At 41.7% G+C, this 14,743-nt stretch overlaps 2 protein-coding genes across 2 annotated transcripts; one reads left to right on the top strand and one right to left on the bottom strand.

Annotated features, from left to right (window-relative positions):
* Positions 1-586: 586 nt before the first annotated feature.
* Positions 587-3,339, top strand: LOC136431253 (uncharacterized). Its single transcript, XM_066422578.1, has 2 exons — positions 587-1,996; positions 2,404-3,339. The coding sequence occupies exons 1-2, from the start codon at positions 880-882 to the stop codon at positions 2,676-2,678; spliced, it is 1,392 nt and encodes a 463-aa protein (XP_066278675.1). The 5' UTR covers positions 587-879; the 3' UTR covers positions 2,679-3,339.
* A 115-nt stretch (positions 3,340-3,454) lies between these two features.
* On the bottom strand, positions 3,455-12,578 carry LOC136429488 (alcohol dehydrogenase-like). The gene is made up of 10 exons (XM_066419319.1): positions 12,442-12,578; positions 11,110-11,194; positions 10,535-10,587; positions 9,138-9,262; positions 8,019-8,179; positions 6,962-7,071; positions 6,018-6,081; positions 5,394-5,518; positions 4,481-4,636; positions 3,455-3,665 (listed from the first exon to the last, which is right to left on the bottom strand). Exons 1-10 carry the CDS (start codon positions 12,538-12,540, stop codon positions 3,561-3,563), a joined length of 1,083 nt encoding a protein of 360 aa, XP_066275416.1. The 5' UTR covers positions 12,541-12,578; the 3' UTR covers positions 3,455-3,560.
* Between the last annotated feature and the right edge of the window lie 2,165 nt (positions 12,579-14,743).

Raw genomic sequence — 14,743 nt, 5'->3', positions numbered from 1 at the left:
ATTTTGTGACTGTGAATGTATGTATATGTCATATAGTATGTATATTCATTTTTTTGGTCGGGGTACAAGTAGGTATACTAGCTCCAAGCTCACTATTGATAGAATGTTTAACAACCCTGTGTATTGTAGAGTATGCTCTGTTTTGGGTTGATTACTTAATGATAGCTGACTCATAATTCAAAATATCGAAAGTCTTATAATTATAAGGGGTCCATACATTTGTGCCACCGTGCAGTATACAACAAGAATAACAATTTACTGTCGGACCGATGCACAGTCCGACATTTCAGAAGATTGTATCGCTAGTCTTGATAAATGAAACTGTCTCACGCTGATACATGAATATGCACTTGTTGAGAACAGCGTTTCAAATTTACATCACTTCCTGCTTCTGTATGTCGATGCAGTCACAACTTGCTCACTAGACAGGGTAAGTGCAGTGTATGATGATGTAAGGGCCCTGTCACACTTGTGGGTATATTCAAGTGCGCATGAGTTCCGCAGTAACGTTTTTATGTTTAAGTAAATTTTGCGGGGAGGAAGTTGTTTTCTATTTTGACCCACCGTTGTGCAGCCATGTCACCAAACCAAAGAAATCACTTACTCGGCTGCAAACTTAACCTAAACCAAAAACATGTTCATACGCAACTCATGTGGACATCAAGTTGTATATACGCACAAGTGTGACTTTAGAAGTTGGGTGTGCGGGTATCTCAGCTTGTTAGCCATTGGTGGAAGCCTGTTTCTGATATGTACTAAACACCAAGTGCCTGTATAGTATCATTTATACCTTATACGTATATATCAGCCGAATGCTATACCTATCATTAAAACGGCATGTTATATTTTGCAGGTTGTGAATGAAACACGCAAAACAACATGACGGGCGACGAAAAGAAGTATTCTAGCATCTCAGACATCATCGATGAAAATGGAAAAGGAAAGAAAATCGAGACTAGACCCAGTTTCTTTGAACAAATAACTCATTGTAGCTTTCAAAAACTACTATGCTTAGTCAGTCTGATTTTTAGAATGGACCAAAATGATCTGTTGAAAATCATATCTATCCTAGTAAATGTCTATCCTAAAACGGCATTAACTGTGCTGTTTTACTTTAAAAAAGTGGTGAATTCAGGGAAGAAGGCAATATACAACATACATCTTTCTGCTCTAGACCTCTTGCAACTTTTTAAGGCACATTCTATGGACGACTTCCTAGAAGGACAAAACAAGACACATTTTAAGGCACATTCTATGGACGATTTCATAGAAGGAGAAAACAAGGTACCTTTTAAGGCACATTCTATGGACGATTTCATAGAAGGAAAAAACAAGGTACCTTTTAAGGTACATTCAATGGACGATTTCAGAGAAGGAGAAAACAAGGCACATCTTAAGGCACATTCTATGGACGATTTCAGAGAAGGAAAAAACAAGGCTTCACAGATTATTGGAAAGGGTGGAAAACGCTTTTCCTCCGGATCAAATAAGTGGGAAAGTCTAAGCGTTTCGCTTGGTTTTCGATTTGGAAACGTTGTCTGCAAACTTCTATTCCCTTTTTTCGAAACGTTGGCAGATGGTCGCAACACAGAGAACCAAGTGATGGAACCGGGCATCATCCTACAAATTCTTGAACACATCTTTGAGCTCATTGTGTATTTGGAAGAACTGATACAATCATATGACCCTGAAATCGCCCATTCCAAAATCGCTGCCTTTATTTTGAGAGGATGGAATAATGGACATATTCCGAATGTAGGAGTTACGTTGAAATATTTTCTTGAGTTTTTCATTCAAAGTTTTGGCGTATTTGTTAGAATTTGCATAAAATTCACAAAAGAAAACAGTCAGGGTGACTCCAAACCAACTGATGAAGAAACAGACGAGCCTATTGACAAGTGTGAACAGCAAACTCGGTCTCCCGCTATGACAAAAGCTGGTCTGAAAGAACACATGGCTTCACTGCGGCAGATGTGGTGCCAGGAGTTTTCTGCTGGTAAGCAAGAGTTTGGCTTTCCGTAAGCTGTATGATATGTTCAAATCATGGATTTGGGATCACCTTACAAATCGTACAAATGTTGCCATTTTCATGGTCTTGAAAAGATTTCTCCAGTCCGGAAAATAGTTTTTTTGAGGAAACGTCATTGCAAGACTACAATCGTTACAATAAATGTATATTAATCGTACATATTTATGAAGGTCTCTATCCTAGGTATTACAGACACCGACTTTGCTATTGACGACATTGTCATCAATTGTATGTATGAGTGAAGCAGGAATTCTTGACAGCTTACATTACAACGCCCAATGAATTCGTAGCTCTTTTCAGCTAGGTCAAAACGTTTGCGTCAGTGCATGAATGTACAATAAAGGTCTTTCGTCAATTTGTTCATTCATTTTCAGGTCTAGCCGAGGACTTGCTAAGCGAAGATCGGCAGCGAGCCCTCCGCCGTTTCGGCAAAGAGCTGGGACTGAAACAGTTCGAGATCGACAACGTCCTGAACCGGAGCAGCGCCAGCCTGAAGGAGAAGGGACGCGCGCTGATGGAAGACTGGCAGCAAGGACGGGGTGGGTCCATCGTGCGCAGAGGGAAACAGCTAGAACAGGAACATTTTAATGAGACACTGGAAGCTCTGAAACGTTGTAAAAACTCTCGCGGAGATAGGGAAGCTAAGTAAGGCTTAGTGTTGCATAGGGAGGGGTAAAATGGCGTGGATCGATCTTGTGATTGCTTTGAGATAATTTTGGCCTTGACTTTCATAGAAGGACAGTTTTACTTCAATCTATTTTATCCTATCTATCTTTTTATCCTATCTTATGATGTCTATGTTGTTATGACTCAGCAGCACAACAATGTGCATACAGAATAAGGAAGCAAGCCACAGTAGTATTCAGGTTGGCACTTACCAGAGTAAGCAGTGCTATGTTATCTCGTAATTGTAGTGTAAAACCACTGCACTTTTGTTGTGCTAATATAGTTCTATCAGCATCTATCCATGTGCTTTGAAGAAAAGTGTTACACTGGCGCAGACAACATTTAGTGTGATCTAAGGCCAGGGACTTGTAAAATATCCGATAAACTTATCAGCAACGTTAACATTGTAGGTACTAAATGGACCTGGACTCGGCTAGCAGGTGCACTCGAATTTGATATTCACAAACCTGATGGTAACTTATAAAGAAACAGGCGATGTTGTTGGTTTGTAATTGTAAACTATTTTGTTCTTAACAATAGAAGGTTTTGTTCCTAAAAGGGATTTTTTCCGTGATCTGATTTTCAATTAGTTCTATGTCCTTCTTATTCAGAATACAATATGAAAGCAAATATTCATACATGTACAGTCCCTTCACGGCTATTCTTTATTCAAACGAAGCATCTGCTTTGCCGAATATCAAATTCCGAGTATTATAACTTGGCACCATTAGTGTCGGTTTAGAAAACGTTCAGGCAGACTTTGATACAGAAATTTATTTGTTGAAAAGAGTTTTCTGACGGAACGTTCAGTTGGTGGTGGTGAGTACAGCCTTGGTCCCGTCTGACGTCCGTGAACTCCCATCATTCACAGCTTCACAACAGCACGACCTTTGACCTTCCCAGCCTTCAGATCCTGCAGGACGTCATAGACGTTATCCAGAGGATGATGGGAAATGGGTGGTGGCTTGACCTGAGGGAAAACGCAAGGTCTCAAATTTTAAAGTTGTATTCATAATGCCAATCACTCATACAGTGCATGTCGACGACCACACACGTGTCCAAATGTCTACATTAATATTTTCTGCACATGAAAGGTACATATATTACAGTATTTCATCTTAGAGGGGCGAAATGTACCACCGAAGATGCTATACCTATATATGGCAATAGAGGCTTATAGTAGGATGAGTCAGCTACTGCCTCGTTTTGGTGTATAACCCCGTACTGACCCCGGGAAATTCAAAAATGGCCGCCGTAGCTGGAAAGAGGTCTAGGTAGCAGAACACAGTTTCCACCCTATGGGGATTTCTATAGTTAAGGCCCCCAAGGTGACTAGCTTCGACACGGTAAAAATTATAGCGCAGTGCACTTGAGATATATGAAAAACGAACATTTTTGAGTTTAAGGAACAACCTACAAATAACTAAAAAAAAAAAAAAAATTCTGTCGACGTATCGGCTCCTCACGCCCACTTTGAAACAGCGCTCTGCGAGAGGTCACTGAACTGCAGCCGCCTGACCCCGTGAGGCGGTTGCACAAGATGGCGCATTTATACACAAAGCGGAAAAGGCCCACTATCCAAATCCTACAGTCTAAAAGCCGACATATTTCTACACCACACAGCACAATTTACACATGGATGCCTCTCACATGCAGCTTTCTACCCAGTCTTCAAGAGTTTGGGCTGCACTACTTTCTGTACCCGCGTCATAGACCCCGAGGGTCGCGGATTAAAACTGTGTTCTGCTACCTCTACAGGACTTGGGGAGTACAACATGTACGCACCTTCCCCTGTGCCATAAGGGCCATGAGGTCCTTCAGCTGCGGAAGCGACCCCATGAGCACAGAACCCATCTGATGGCGACCCAGCACGTACATCATCAGCGGCACGGAACCAGAAGCACCGACTCCCAACAAACCCACCAACACGTGCATGCCGCCCTGGACATGGGAAAACATTGGTATGCGACATGGGAGAACATTGGTATGAGACAGAGGCAGATGTGACTGTATGTGAAAGAAAAACGTTATGATCAAAACTATGTACAGTCAAACATGTACATGAGACTACTTCGTCATGGCATAATGACCACCTGGTCAAAGTGTGAACCATCAACACTGCACAGTAAATTCTGCAAAACGGAATAATTTCATACTGCCCAAACCAAGAACGTCATCTGCAACAAAGTCTTTCCTGTACCGGTGCACATAATCGTACAATACTCTACCACATCACATCAGATCATGTGTACCATCCTTATAAGATACTCATCAAAGACAGATTGAAAACGGACACAAACAGGTCTATACAAAACTGGTAGCAAATTGAAATTGATATATGTAAATATGTACATAGTATGTAATGTTATGTGTATTTCACAAGTTCTACTGTGATGTGTATGTTATGTGTAATGACTCTAGGAGGAATAGTGAAGTTCACTTGTTTGTACTTCACTAATGGAAGTCTTTTTAACAATGTACAATAATTGACTACTTTTTGCTGGTACCTTGGATAATTTACCCCATTGGCACATGTATTAGGAATCCTGTCTATTGCGACCGCCTCTCCACATAGACCAGGTCTTATTGATCCCCTCATAATCAGTGGTCTCCTTAGGCAGGTTTGACTATATATCGACGCTACATAGCGCCGATATAACAATAGAAAAAAAAAGCACTCAATAAAAAAGATACCAACCGTAGCTAGAATCTTCTCTATACGCTCAAATGTAGCAGGCACGTTGACGAAGTCAATGGCCGCCACAACAGCTCCGAGGCTCCCGCAGGCTTTCTTGGCTGCAGCCACGGCGGTGTCGTCATCAACTAGGTACAAAGAAGACGATAAATGCATTTCTAACCGATCAGACTTTACTGAGATACACACAGGTTCATCAATTGACCACAGAAGTAGAACTATAAAAATATGTACGCAGCTACAGCACAGACTCCCGACAATCCATGGCCATCATTGCTGTACATATATATAGCCTCCTTCGGTCATTATTGACCATGGTAAAATCCTAATTCACATCCGCACTACAGTATCGGCTATGACTAAACAGTCATATAGTTTATACGAGAATGAAAGTCTCTGCCACATAGGTCATATCTATCTGTAAGCTGACTCAGTTCTGTTGCAAAGCTCTTTTCTGCGGATCCGCTTTTCTTCTGCGCTGCGAATCAGTCTAGCTTCTTCTGGTTTGAACTGCCCGGACAATGTGTATCACCATCTGGAACGGCCACTTGCAAGGTCCTCCCAGTGCTCCGTATCTAGCGTCTATCAATTATGACATCCTTTCACAAAATGCAAGTTGCGACTTACCATCCTTGCCCCACAAAAGAACCTCGTCACACCCGGCTTCTTTGGCTGCAGCCAGCTTTTCGTTCTGCAAGATAAGGAAAAGGTTGCTATATTTCCGACGACGATTGTAAGAAGCTACTCAACGAAAATCAACTTGAAACAACGCGAAACAATCCTGAATGGGTTATATATTGGAATAAATGTACCTCAACTGCATTTTCATCTCGGCTTTAATTTTGCTGAGAGATTGAAAAAGCATTTTCGTGCCCAATTGGTTTCTATGGCATTATATACAACACTCGACTTATACATATAGTGACAATATTATCAGCAGACAATTTCTCAAGGGGGAGTTGGCCCAGCATAGAGATCCTCCCAAACCCTAGATGAAACTTGGACTCAGTTAGTGTGGTCATGCACAAAATTTGCTAGTTTTGTGTATGCACTTTTACTTATAAAAAGTAAAGCAGTCATCCTCAATTGAGGTGAAGCATAATGCTTTTTCAAGTAGCTAGTGGTAATGCAATTCGCGATCGGCTTCGCCACGCCTCGCGTTTTTGGCCAAGCACACCGGGTGACCCCTACTCTTCTCGATAAGTGTGTTGGGTTATTTTACGTGCAGAGGTTTGACGCTTGAGGCTTACGCCCGAAGCTCCCTAGCTCATACACGGGACCGCTCGCTTTACGTCACCATCCGAAATGACGAGTGCAATCCCTTATAACATGTCCGAGCTCGAGTTGACCCCTAGGATCGAACACGGGCCCTAGGATCCGAGGAATTTGATCCAAATGGCGAAGCAGTGGGCTCGCGTTACCGCTTGCGCCACCGTGTCTTATATTAGTACCAATTCTTCGTTCAATTCTATCGGTCGCACTTAGCCGCGCACTGCATCCAATAGAATGCGGTTCACTAGCAGAAGGGTTTGTTCAGTACGAGATAGATATAGATGTAGACCGATACGTACGTCCACGTCAGCGCTGATGACGCGAACTCCTGCAGGAAGTAGCTGTTTGGCAAACTGGATACCCCACAGGCCGAGCCCCCCAGCGCCCACCAACAGTACTGCACAGTCCGCTGCAGCACGGGTGCAAAGAGAGACAATCATTAACGAACGCAACCTTTGAAACACCAAAGGGCGGCGTGTGTGGCTATAAATATGTACAGCTTGGCACTGGGTTATGTAAACTCACGACACATCGTGATAGTCACCGATAACGTTCTCTGACGGATGTGCGGCAATAGCTGGGTAAGGGCCCTGTCACACTTGTGTGCATATTCAATTGCGTATGAGATGCGCATGAGCATCTTTATGTTTATGCAAAGTTTGCTGGGCCTGGGAAGAAGTTGTTTTCTACTTTGACCCACCGTTGTGCAGCTTAGTTATCGAACCAAAGAAATGACTTCTTCGGCTGCAAACTTAATCTAGACCAAAAACATTTTAATACGCAACTCATGCGGGCTTGTCTATACGCACAAGTGTGACAGGGGCTTTAGGTAGCATTCAGGTCATTGTTTTTGGCAAACTTTGTAAACCAGCTACCTTCTCCCATTACAAATATAACTTTTGAAATGGATACTAGTATCTTGTGGTGATAGCTTTATATGCTTGCATGGCCGAAGATCTCAATCAGGTAAATTTATGTAATACTATGCACACTCACACAAAAACTGTAGGCATCATCTTAAATTGTGTTCATCAAAACATATTGGGCTTGAACAAAAAAGTTAAACAATGAAAGACACTACGGCCAGGTGTTAAAGAAAAGTTGGCTATCGGGCTTGTAGTTCTAACATAGTTTTTGCTCACACTATGAAAGGCATTTCTTGTTTATATTTGCATATTTCGTTACCCTTGCATTGTTATTTCTTTGTTTTCTTGAATTGAATGTCTTTACTTCGGGTACATTAAACCATCCTAAATGTGTCTCACCGTTGTTTTCTGGCAATCTTTGTGAAGCGTTACGTTTGAAGATGAAAATGACCCTTGTACAGAATGATATTCTTTAAACAGTTAGTGTTACCTGAATGTTTGGCGAAGTCCTGAACCGTCGGCAACATCTTACAGACAGCGTTGTAGGCAGTCAGCCCGGAGCAAGGAAGCAGGCACGCCGTATCCATGGCAACCGTGTCAGGCACCCTCACCAAGAGTTTGGCGTCGGGAATGATGGCATAATCGGAGAACCTGAAAAGGGCATTTTTTGACGAAACTATCGGATGCACATTTTGACATAGCCTCCTTCGCAGACTTCCTAGAACGGCGGCTTATATATTTGGAGGAGGGGGCCGGGTGACGCAATTTCTTACACGGGCCAAGGTCGTCTCTTAGCGACATAACTCCCTCGGCAGCGAAACTCCCTTGCCGGCATTAGAGAACCTTGGCCCGTGTAAGAAATTGCGTCACCCCCTCCCCCAAATATATACGCCGCCGTTCTAGGAAGTCTGCGAAGGAGGCTAATTTTGACAAGTCTCTTCTTTCGTCACATCCAAATACATTATGTGGCGATGATCGAAGTCAGAATTTATTTTATTTTCATTTTGCTTTCAACGATTAAGTTGATTCCTCTCTTTTCACATTTTGGATTGACATGAATGTTGCTAATTTTTATATTATCTTTTAAAGCATTTGCGACTGTAGGATTGTATGTACGAAGTTAACGAAGCTTCCACGTTCAACTTTAATGAGGCTTTAATCAAAGGCAATAATTTCAATACATTCGATTGTAGTGGTGTATTAAGGTTACTTTTTGGTTTGATTACATACAAATGAAGATACCACGTGAAGACCTTTATTGTATATGTTTGCCCCACTTGGCTAAGCACAGGTCACATGTTGACAAATATATACATATTCATGAGTATTACTGTATAAAAACGTCTAGCATACTCAAGTACTTTCGACTTCCTCTCGCGTCTTGGTAATTGTATAAATTTAGGAGGCTGTGTGATTAGTTAGAGTTGGTTTATCGAAGGCCGTAAGAAATATCAATTTCTCTCTACTATTCAGGTATCTGAAGTAGGGGAATTTAATTCCTTAACACATATAACTAAAAAGAATTATTCTATCGCTATCATACAAAGGACAGTCTACAATAAAATGTACTTCGTCTTCTACTTTACCTAGACTACAAAATTGACCTCACCCGCCATCTTTGTTTATTCCCGTCCAGTGTTTGATGTCCTTAAGGCACGCCGTAGTCTCCCCCACCTCACACCTGCTGCACCCCCCACATCCTCCGTGAAAGTACACGGCCACTCTGTCTCCTACCTACACAAACAACATTTATTTATTTATTTATTGGTTCAGCATATACATGCCAGGGTTGCTCAACTAGCCAGAGGCTATTACTAAGGGCGAACCCATGTGCGGCCATAGGACTGTAGGTATTGAACTACTCACTTCGGGAAGGACCCCTACTCTTTTCGATAAGTGCTCGAGGTGTGGCTCTCCTCAAACACCGGACCTCTATTTAACGTCATATCCGAGGGACGTCCCTAACCGAAGCTAGGTACTCATTTACACCTGAGTGAAGCGACGAAAGTCGTGTAAAGTGCCTTTCCCAAGGGCAAAACATCGGGGCATATCGGTGGTTTCGAACCCGGGACCTATTGGTTGTGGGCGAAACACCCTACCGATTGCGCCACACGATGCAACATTGATTGAACTGTTTGTACTCTCCCCAACAGGTGCTGTGGGGTTGAAATGTAACATACGTATATCTAATTACATTACTGTTAGACACAGTGGCCTTTTGGCTAGGGTTTGCTGACCCCAAACCTGGAAGTACGGAGTTCGAATCGCTGACAACCCCCGATGTTGTGCCCTTGTGAAAGGTAATAGTATTTTACACTTATTTCCTCACTCGACTCAGTTGAAAATGAGTAGCTAGCTTCGGTTAGGGACCTCCCTTGGAGAAGACGTTAAATGGAGGTACCGTGCTTGGGGAGAGCAACACATCGAGCACATTGAAGAAGCCACCAAACTTATGGAAAAGAGTAGGGGTCATTCCCGGCGTGAGTGGATCAAATAGATCTGTCCGGATATGCAACTTTTACTGTAAAGTGCAAACCTGGTGTTTTAAGCCCCCCTCTCACTGGACCCGCGGCACGCTGGCGGCGTCGCTGCGTCCTAAACTGGATTTGTGTTACCCTCGACTTTACAATGGGAATATCATTCAAAACGTACAAGTATAACCAAAAAGACAACAAAACACCCAAAACTTAAAAACATTATTTTTTGTCGATGAAATTCGATGAGTGCTTTTGCAATTCGATCGGCTGCAGCGACGCCACCAGCGTGCCGCGGGTCCAGTGAGAGGGGGGCTTTACGTCGTGAGCCGGTTTACTGGATATGCAATACAAACATGTCGTGTCTGATGAAAGACTTATAAATACCCACATTTCGGACGTTACTCCGCTGCTTGAAGACATAAGTCGTGCAATTTTGAATCAGTTATCATATGGAAGGCTTTCTAAAACATATAAAAGCTAGAATTTCAAAAGAATATTGAACTTAAATGCTCAAGTTCAGGGCGTTTACCTTAAAGTCTGCCCCTGGGCCGATGTCGTGCACTGTGCCGGCTATCTCATGTCCTGTAAACATATGATGATGCCCATGATGTCAAAACGAATTTTCAGAATCGATTCTTCAATTAAGCTGTCAACAAACAATTTATTTGCCAACTATATATATATAACTCTATAACTCTATGATTCACGTAAAAAGATACAAAAATTTAAAAGAAGTGGGGTCCTTTTTTGCGACGTCTCGAAAGAAATAATTTACGTGGATGTGAATGATAGATGACATTTCATTTCACTGTTACTTAAGCTATTGCCGTTAGTATTTCATACTTCGTCACGTGTTTTCTTTCTTGTGTTTAATGATGCAGCTTAAGTAAGCGTGTTTGCTTGAGTGCGACATCACTATGTTTTTTTTTATGTTGCAATTAAAAAAATTGAAACATCTTTGAAAATTTTAAAGGTTTTAAAAATTTTAAAAAGATTTTAAAAGTTTAAAAAAATTAAAATTGGAAAAAAATTTAAAATCTAACAAACAAAAATTTCAAATTTTTTTTTACAAATCTTTAAAAAAATTTAAAAAAAAAGGCTTACCCAGAACGGTCTGCATCGGTACCAGCGTGCGGAAGTCTCCGTCATGACTGTGGACATCAGAGTGACACACTCCGGCATACTCCGTCTGGGGAGGCAACATCGGAGAGGGTAAGATATTATAAAAAAAGACAAGAAAAGTCAGAAAAGCAGCAAAACAGTCCAAAACACACCAAACATCACAGCCGGCAGCCTTAGGGCCATATCATACCTGCGTATATCCAAGTGCGTGTGAGTTGCGTTTTAACATTTTTTGGATTAAGTTAAGTTTGAGGGGAAGAAAGTGTTTTCTACTTTGACCCACCGTTGTGCAGCCAAGTTATCGAACCTAAGAAATCACTTCATCGGTTGCAAACTTAACCTAAACCAAAAACATGTTGATACGCAACTCATGCAGACTTGTATATACACACAGGTGTGAAGGGGAGGATTTTCCACCCCCACCCGGCCATCTTCTATCGTCCATCCCATCTAAACTTTGGTTCACCCTGCGTGCGAGTAGATGTCAACAGTGTGACAGTGCCTTTTTGTTGACCCGACGGAAGAATATGTCACCCGGTGGCCTTCGTGCAGTATAAACAGTCAGAACATAGTAAGAGTGCAAAGTTCGTCACGCCCCTCCCCTAACAAGTGCCTTGAATGAAAAACAACTGGCATTTGACCAGGTTTGTGAGTGTGATAGGTTTTCTCGACTTAATTACTAAGTTAATAAATACCCTGATGCGATTGTGATATAAACAACAATTCGTGTGGGTGACTCAGTGATCCACTCTCAAAACCACCCGTGTTTTTCATAGGACAGTCCAGAAGCAGTCGACCATGTCTTCAACTGTGAAACACAAACAAGCTCAGTAATTTTGACGTTCAATTTAACAAGTTATGGTAGAAAGCCCGAGGCGACATGTGTAAACGTGCAGCATATAAAAATTGTCCCTCGAAGCTTTTGATGCCGTCAGATCGGCTGTCAACGACTTATGGCCTAATCTGTAGTTCGACAGGAGGTCGCAAATCGTCAAAGAATCGATCTTATTATTTGGCCTGAAAATCTACCCTGTTACATTTTGGTTGGGGCCTAGTGACCTGTGAATAGTGGCCGATCCCGTGCAGCGGTTTAGACGACACAGGCCATCGAATCGCTGTCGATAATGTTAGAGCTCTTAATACTCGTTGGACGAGCTGCTTTCTGACTTTGTGACACAGACTTTAAGTAGCACGGTGTTTTCTCGTCAAAGAAGCGTTGCACCTGTGAACGTTTTCGTCCTTAGATTTTTTCCAACACACCAAGCGACGTAACTTGTCCCAGGTTCTGTTTCTTAAGACACTAACTTACGGTACCTTGACGACAGCCCCGCCCTTGGGTGCAGTGGGTACCTCTTCCTTCGTCAGCTCGAAGGGCTTCCCGTACTCCACCAACCTCATACAACGCCGCGCCATGTTGGGACACACTTCAAGATGGGTCGCCTTTTTACCGGAATACACCGGAAAAAAACGGAATACACATAAGGAAGGCTGAAATCTACCGAAATACAGAATGTTTTGATGAATAAACATCGTCGATTGCTAAATTCTGGTGTAAAACAATATGTATGTGGCCCTGGAAAGACGAAATCACTGGGAAATGTTAGGCGATCATGGCGACCGGGGATGGTGGTCCCTGTCCGTCGCGATGTTATATGACCAGCTTTATATATTACAGTGTTTGTTTTGAATAGTTTAGGTCTGATAACTACACAAAAATATCCGAAATCTACCGATATATAGTATGCTTTGACAGGTTAATATCTTAGGTTGCCATATTTTGGCAAAATATAGATGTACATTTGGCCCAGGGCCGCTTGAAGAGGGTCCGCCATCTTGAAATTACGTCGGGGTTAACTCATCGCAAGGTAATTTATTACTCCAAAGAAAAAACTTAAAAGGTTTGTTTAGGCACAGAAACAAATTTAGGGGACACCTTCTTGAGCATATTTCTGGTGGTTGATTTGGCACCTCTTATAGCTTACGCACCTCAGCATTTTCTAGTGATTTCTTGTTCCTATTGCTATACATATGTCACAGTAGAGATTGGAATCCAGTAGAGTCCGGAACTCTACTAGTAGAGATTGGAATTCCAATCTCTACTAGTAGAGACTGGAATTCCAATCTCTACTAGTAGAGTTCCGGATTCTACTAGTTGAGATTGGAATTCTAATCTCTACTAGTAGAGATTGGAATTGGGATCTGAATATTGGGATTCCAATCTCTACTAGGAGAATTCCAGATTCTACTGGTAGAGATTGGAATTCTACCAGGACAATCTCCAATTCTGATAGAAGAAATTCGGATTGCATCAAATGTTTTGGAAAATGGACTGAGTCTTTTCACACCTAAAATTTAGCCTTAGAAATTCACCATTACTATTTTAGGTTAAATACTGTATGTTTTAGATATCTAATAAACCTTCTGTCAAGACACATTGTAACCATGCGGATTGCCGTCCGGTCCAACCTTAGTCAATGGCTATTTGTAAATGCCACTGATATGTCAATCAGATACATTTGCATACGGCCATTATGGGTTAGTGACTCAATATGCTCAACCAGTTTTTCCAGTTCGTTAGTGACTCCGTATATAAGAGCTAATTCACCCCTGCCGAGCCAGTTCCAAAATTGATGTCAAAGTTATCAGATATCTAAAATATGAAATAATTCACCTAAAATAGTAATGGTGAATGTAGGCTTAGCTATGCTGCAATTTTAGGTGTAAAATGATTCAGTCTATTCTCCAAAACATTTTGATGGAATCCCAATATCCAGATCCCAATTCCAATCTCTACTAGTAGAGATTGGAATTCCAATCTCTACTAGTAGAATCCGGAACTCTACTAGTAGAGATTGGAATTCCAGTCTCTACTAGTAGAGATTGGAATTCCAATCTCTACTAGTAGAGTTCCGGACTCTACTGGATTCCAATCTCTACTGTGACATATATATCACATTGACAATGACAATGACAATGAACTTTATTGCATATTCATACCCAACATGGGCGAAATGCATTAGATAACATGAAGTAAAAGAAAAGGAACATTGTTCTATATTCAATATAAATCTACAGAGTCTCTTCTCTCTTCTTGAAACATTTGTACACAAATTCACATAGTTTTTCAATCATATCGTAGTTTCTAGAAGACATAAAACATGTGAATAACTCGTTATATTACACCAAGGATTACACCAAACTATAGCACTCTACGATCTTTGCTCATAAAAACAATCTGTATTTCGGTAGATTTCTCTCTTCTTTATGTGTATTCCGGTGTATTCCGGTAAAAAGGCGAACCCCTTCAAGGCTGACTGGTACTGCAGGTGACTGACTGTGTTTAAAATCACACGCCCCGTGGCCCAGATAAACACTGACCAAAGGTTAAGGTTGGCGATTGTAAATAGCCTCCCAAAACATCGATCTAAAGCGAATTGACAACTAACTGACGTCGCCTTGCAGTATAGGAGGCAGGATTTAGGACGGCGAGTAAGAGTTTTATATCTACCTTCGCCAAGAAGGTTATATGTTATGTTTTCGGCAGCTTTCCGGTATGTGTGTCTGTCACGCACTCTGTCCGGCTGTTCTTATGTCAACAACATGACTCAAGAATGCA

The sequence above is a fragment of the Branchiostoma lanceolatum genome, chromosome 3 (genome assembly GCF_035083965.1).
Source record: "Branchiostoma lanceolatum isolate klBraLanc5 chromosome 3, klBraLanc5.hap2, whole genome shotgun sequence".
NCBI lineage: Eukaryota > Metazoa > Chordata > Leptocardii > Amphioxiformes > Branchiostomatidae > Branchiostoma > Branchiostoma lanceolatum.
This window is presented reverse-complemented; position numbering and strand designations above follow the sequence as displayed.

What these genes read in the sequence shown, in the direction of transcription:
- LOC136429488 (XM_066419319.1), bottom strand. Translation starts at nt 12,540, where the DNA reads ATGGCGCGGCGTTGTATGAGGTTGGTGGAGTACGGGAAGCCCTTCGAG. An exon ending in ACCGATGCAGACCGTTCTGG is followed by an intron (nt 10,588 to 11,109) that starts GTAAGCCTTTTT and finishes ATATGTTTACAG; the next exon opens with GACATGAGATAGCCGGCACA. An exon ending in TAGAGAAGATTCTAGCTACG is followed by an intron (nt 4,637 to 5,393) that starts GTTGGTATCTTT and finishes TCCCATGTCCAG; the next exon opens with GGCGGCATGCACGTGTTGGT.
- LOC136431253 (XM_066422578.1), top strand. Translation starts at nt 880, where the DNA reads ATGACGGGCGACGAAAAGAAGTATTCTAGCATCTCAGACATCATCGAT. An exon ending in GTGCCAGGAGTTTTCTGCTG is followed by an intron (nt 1,997 to 2,403) that starts GTAAGCAAGAGT and finishes ATTCATTTTCAG; the next exon opens with GTCTAGCCGAGGACTTGCTA.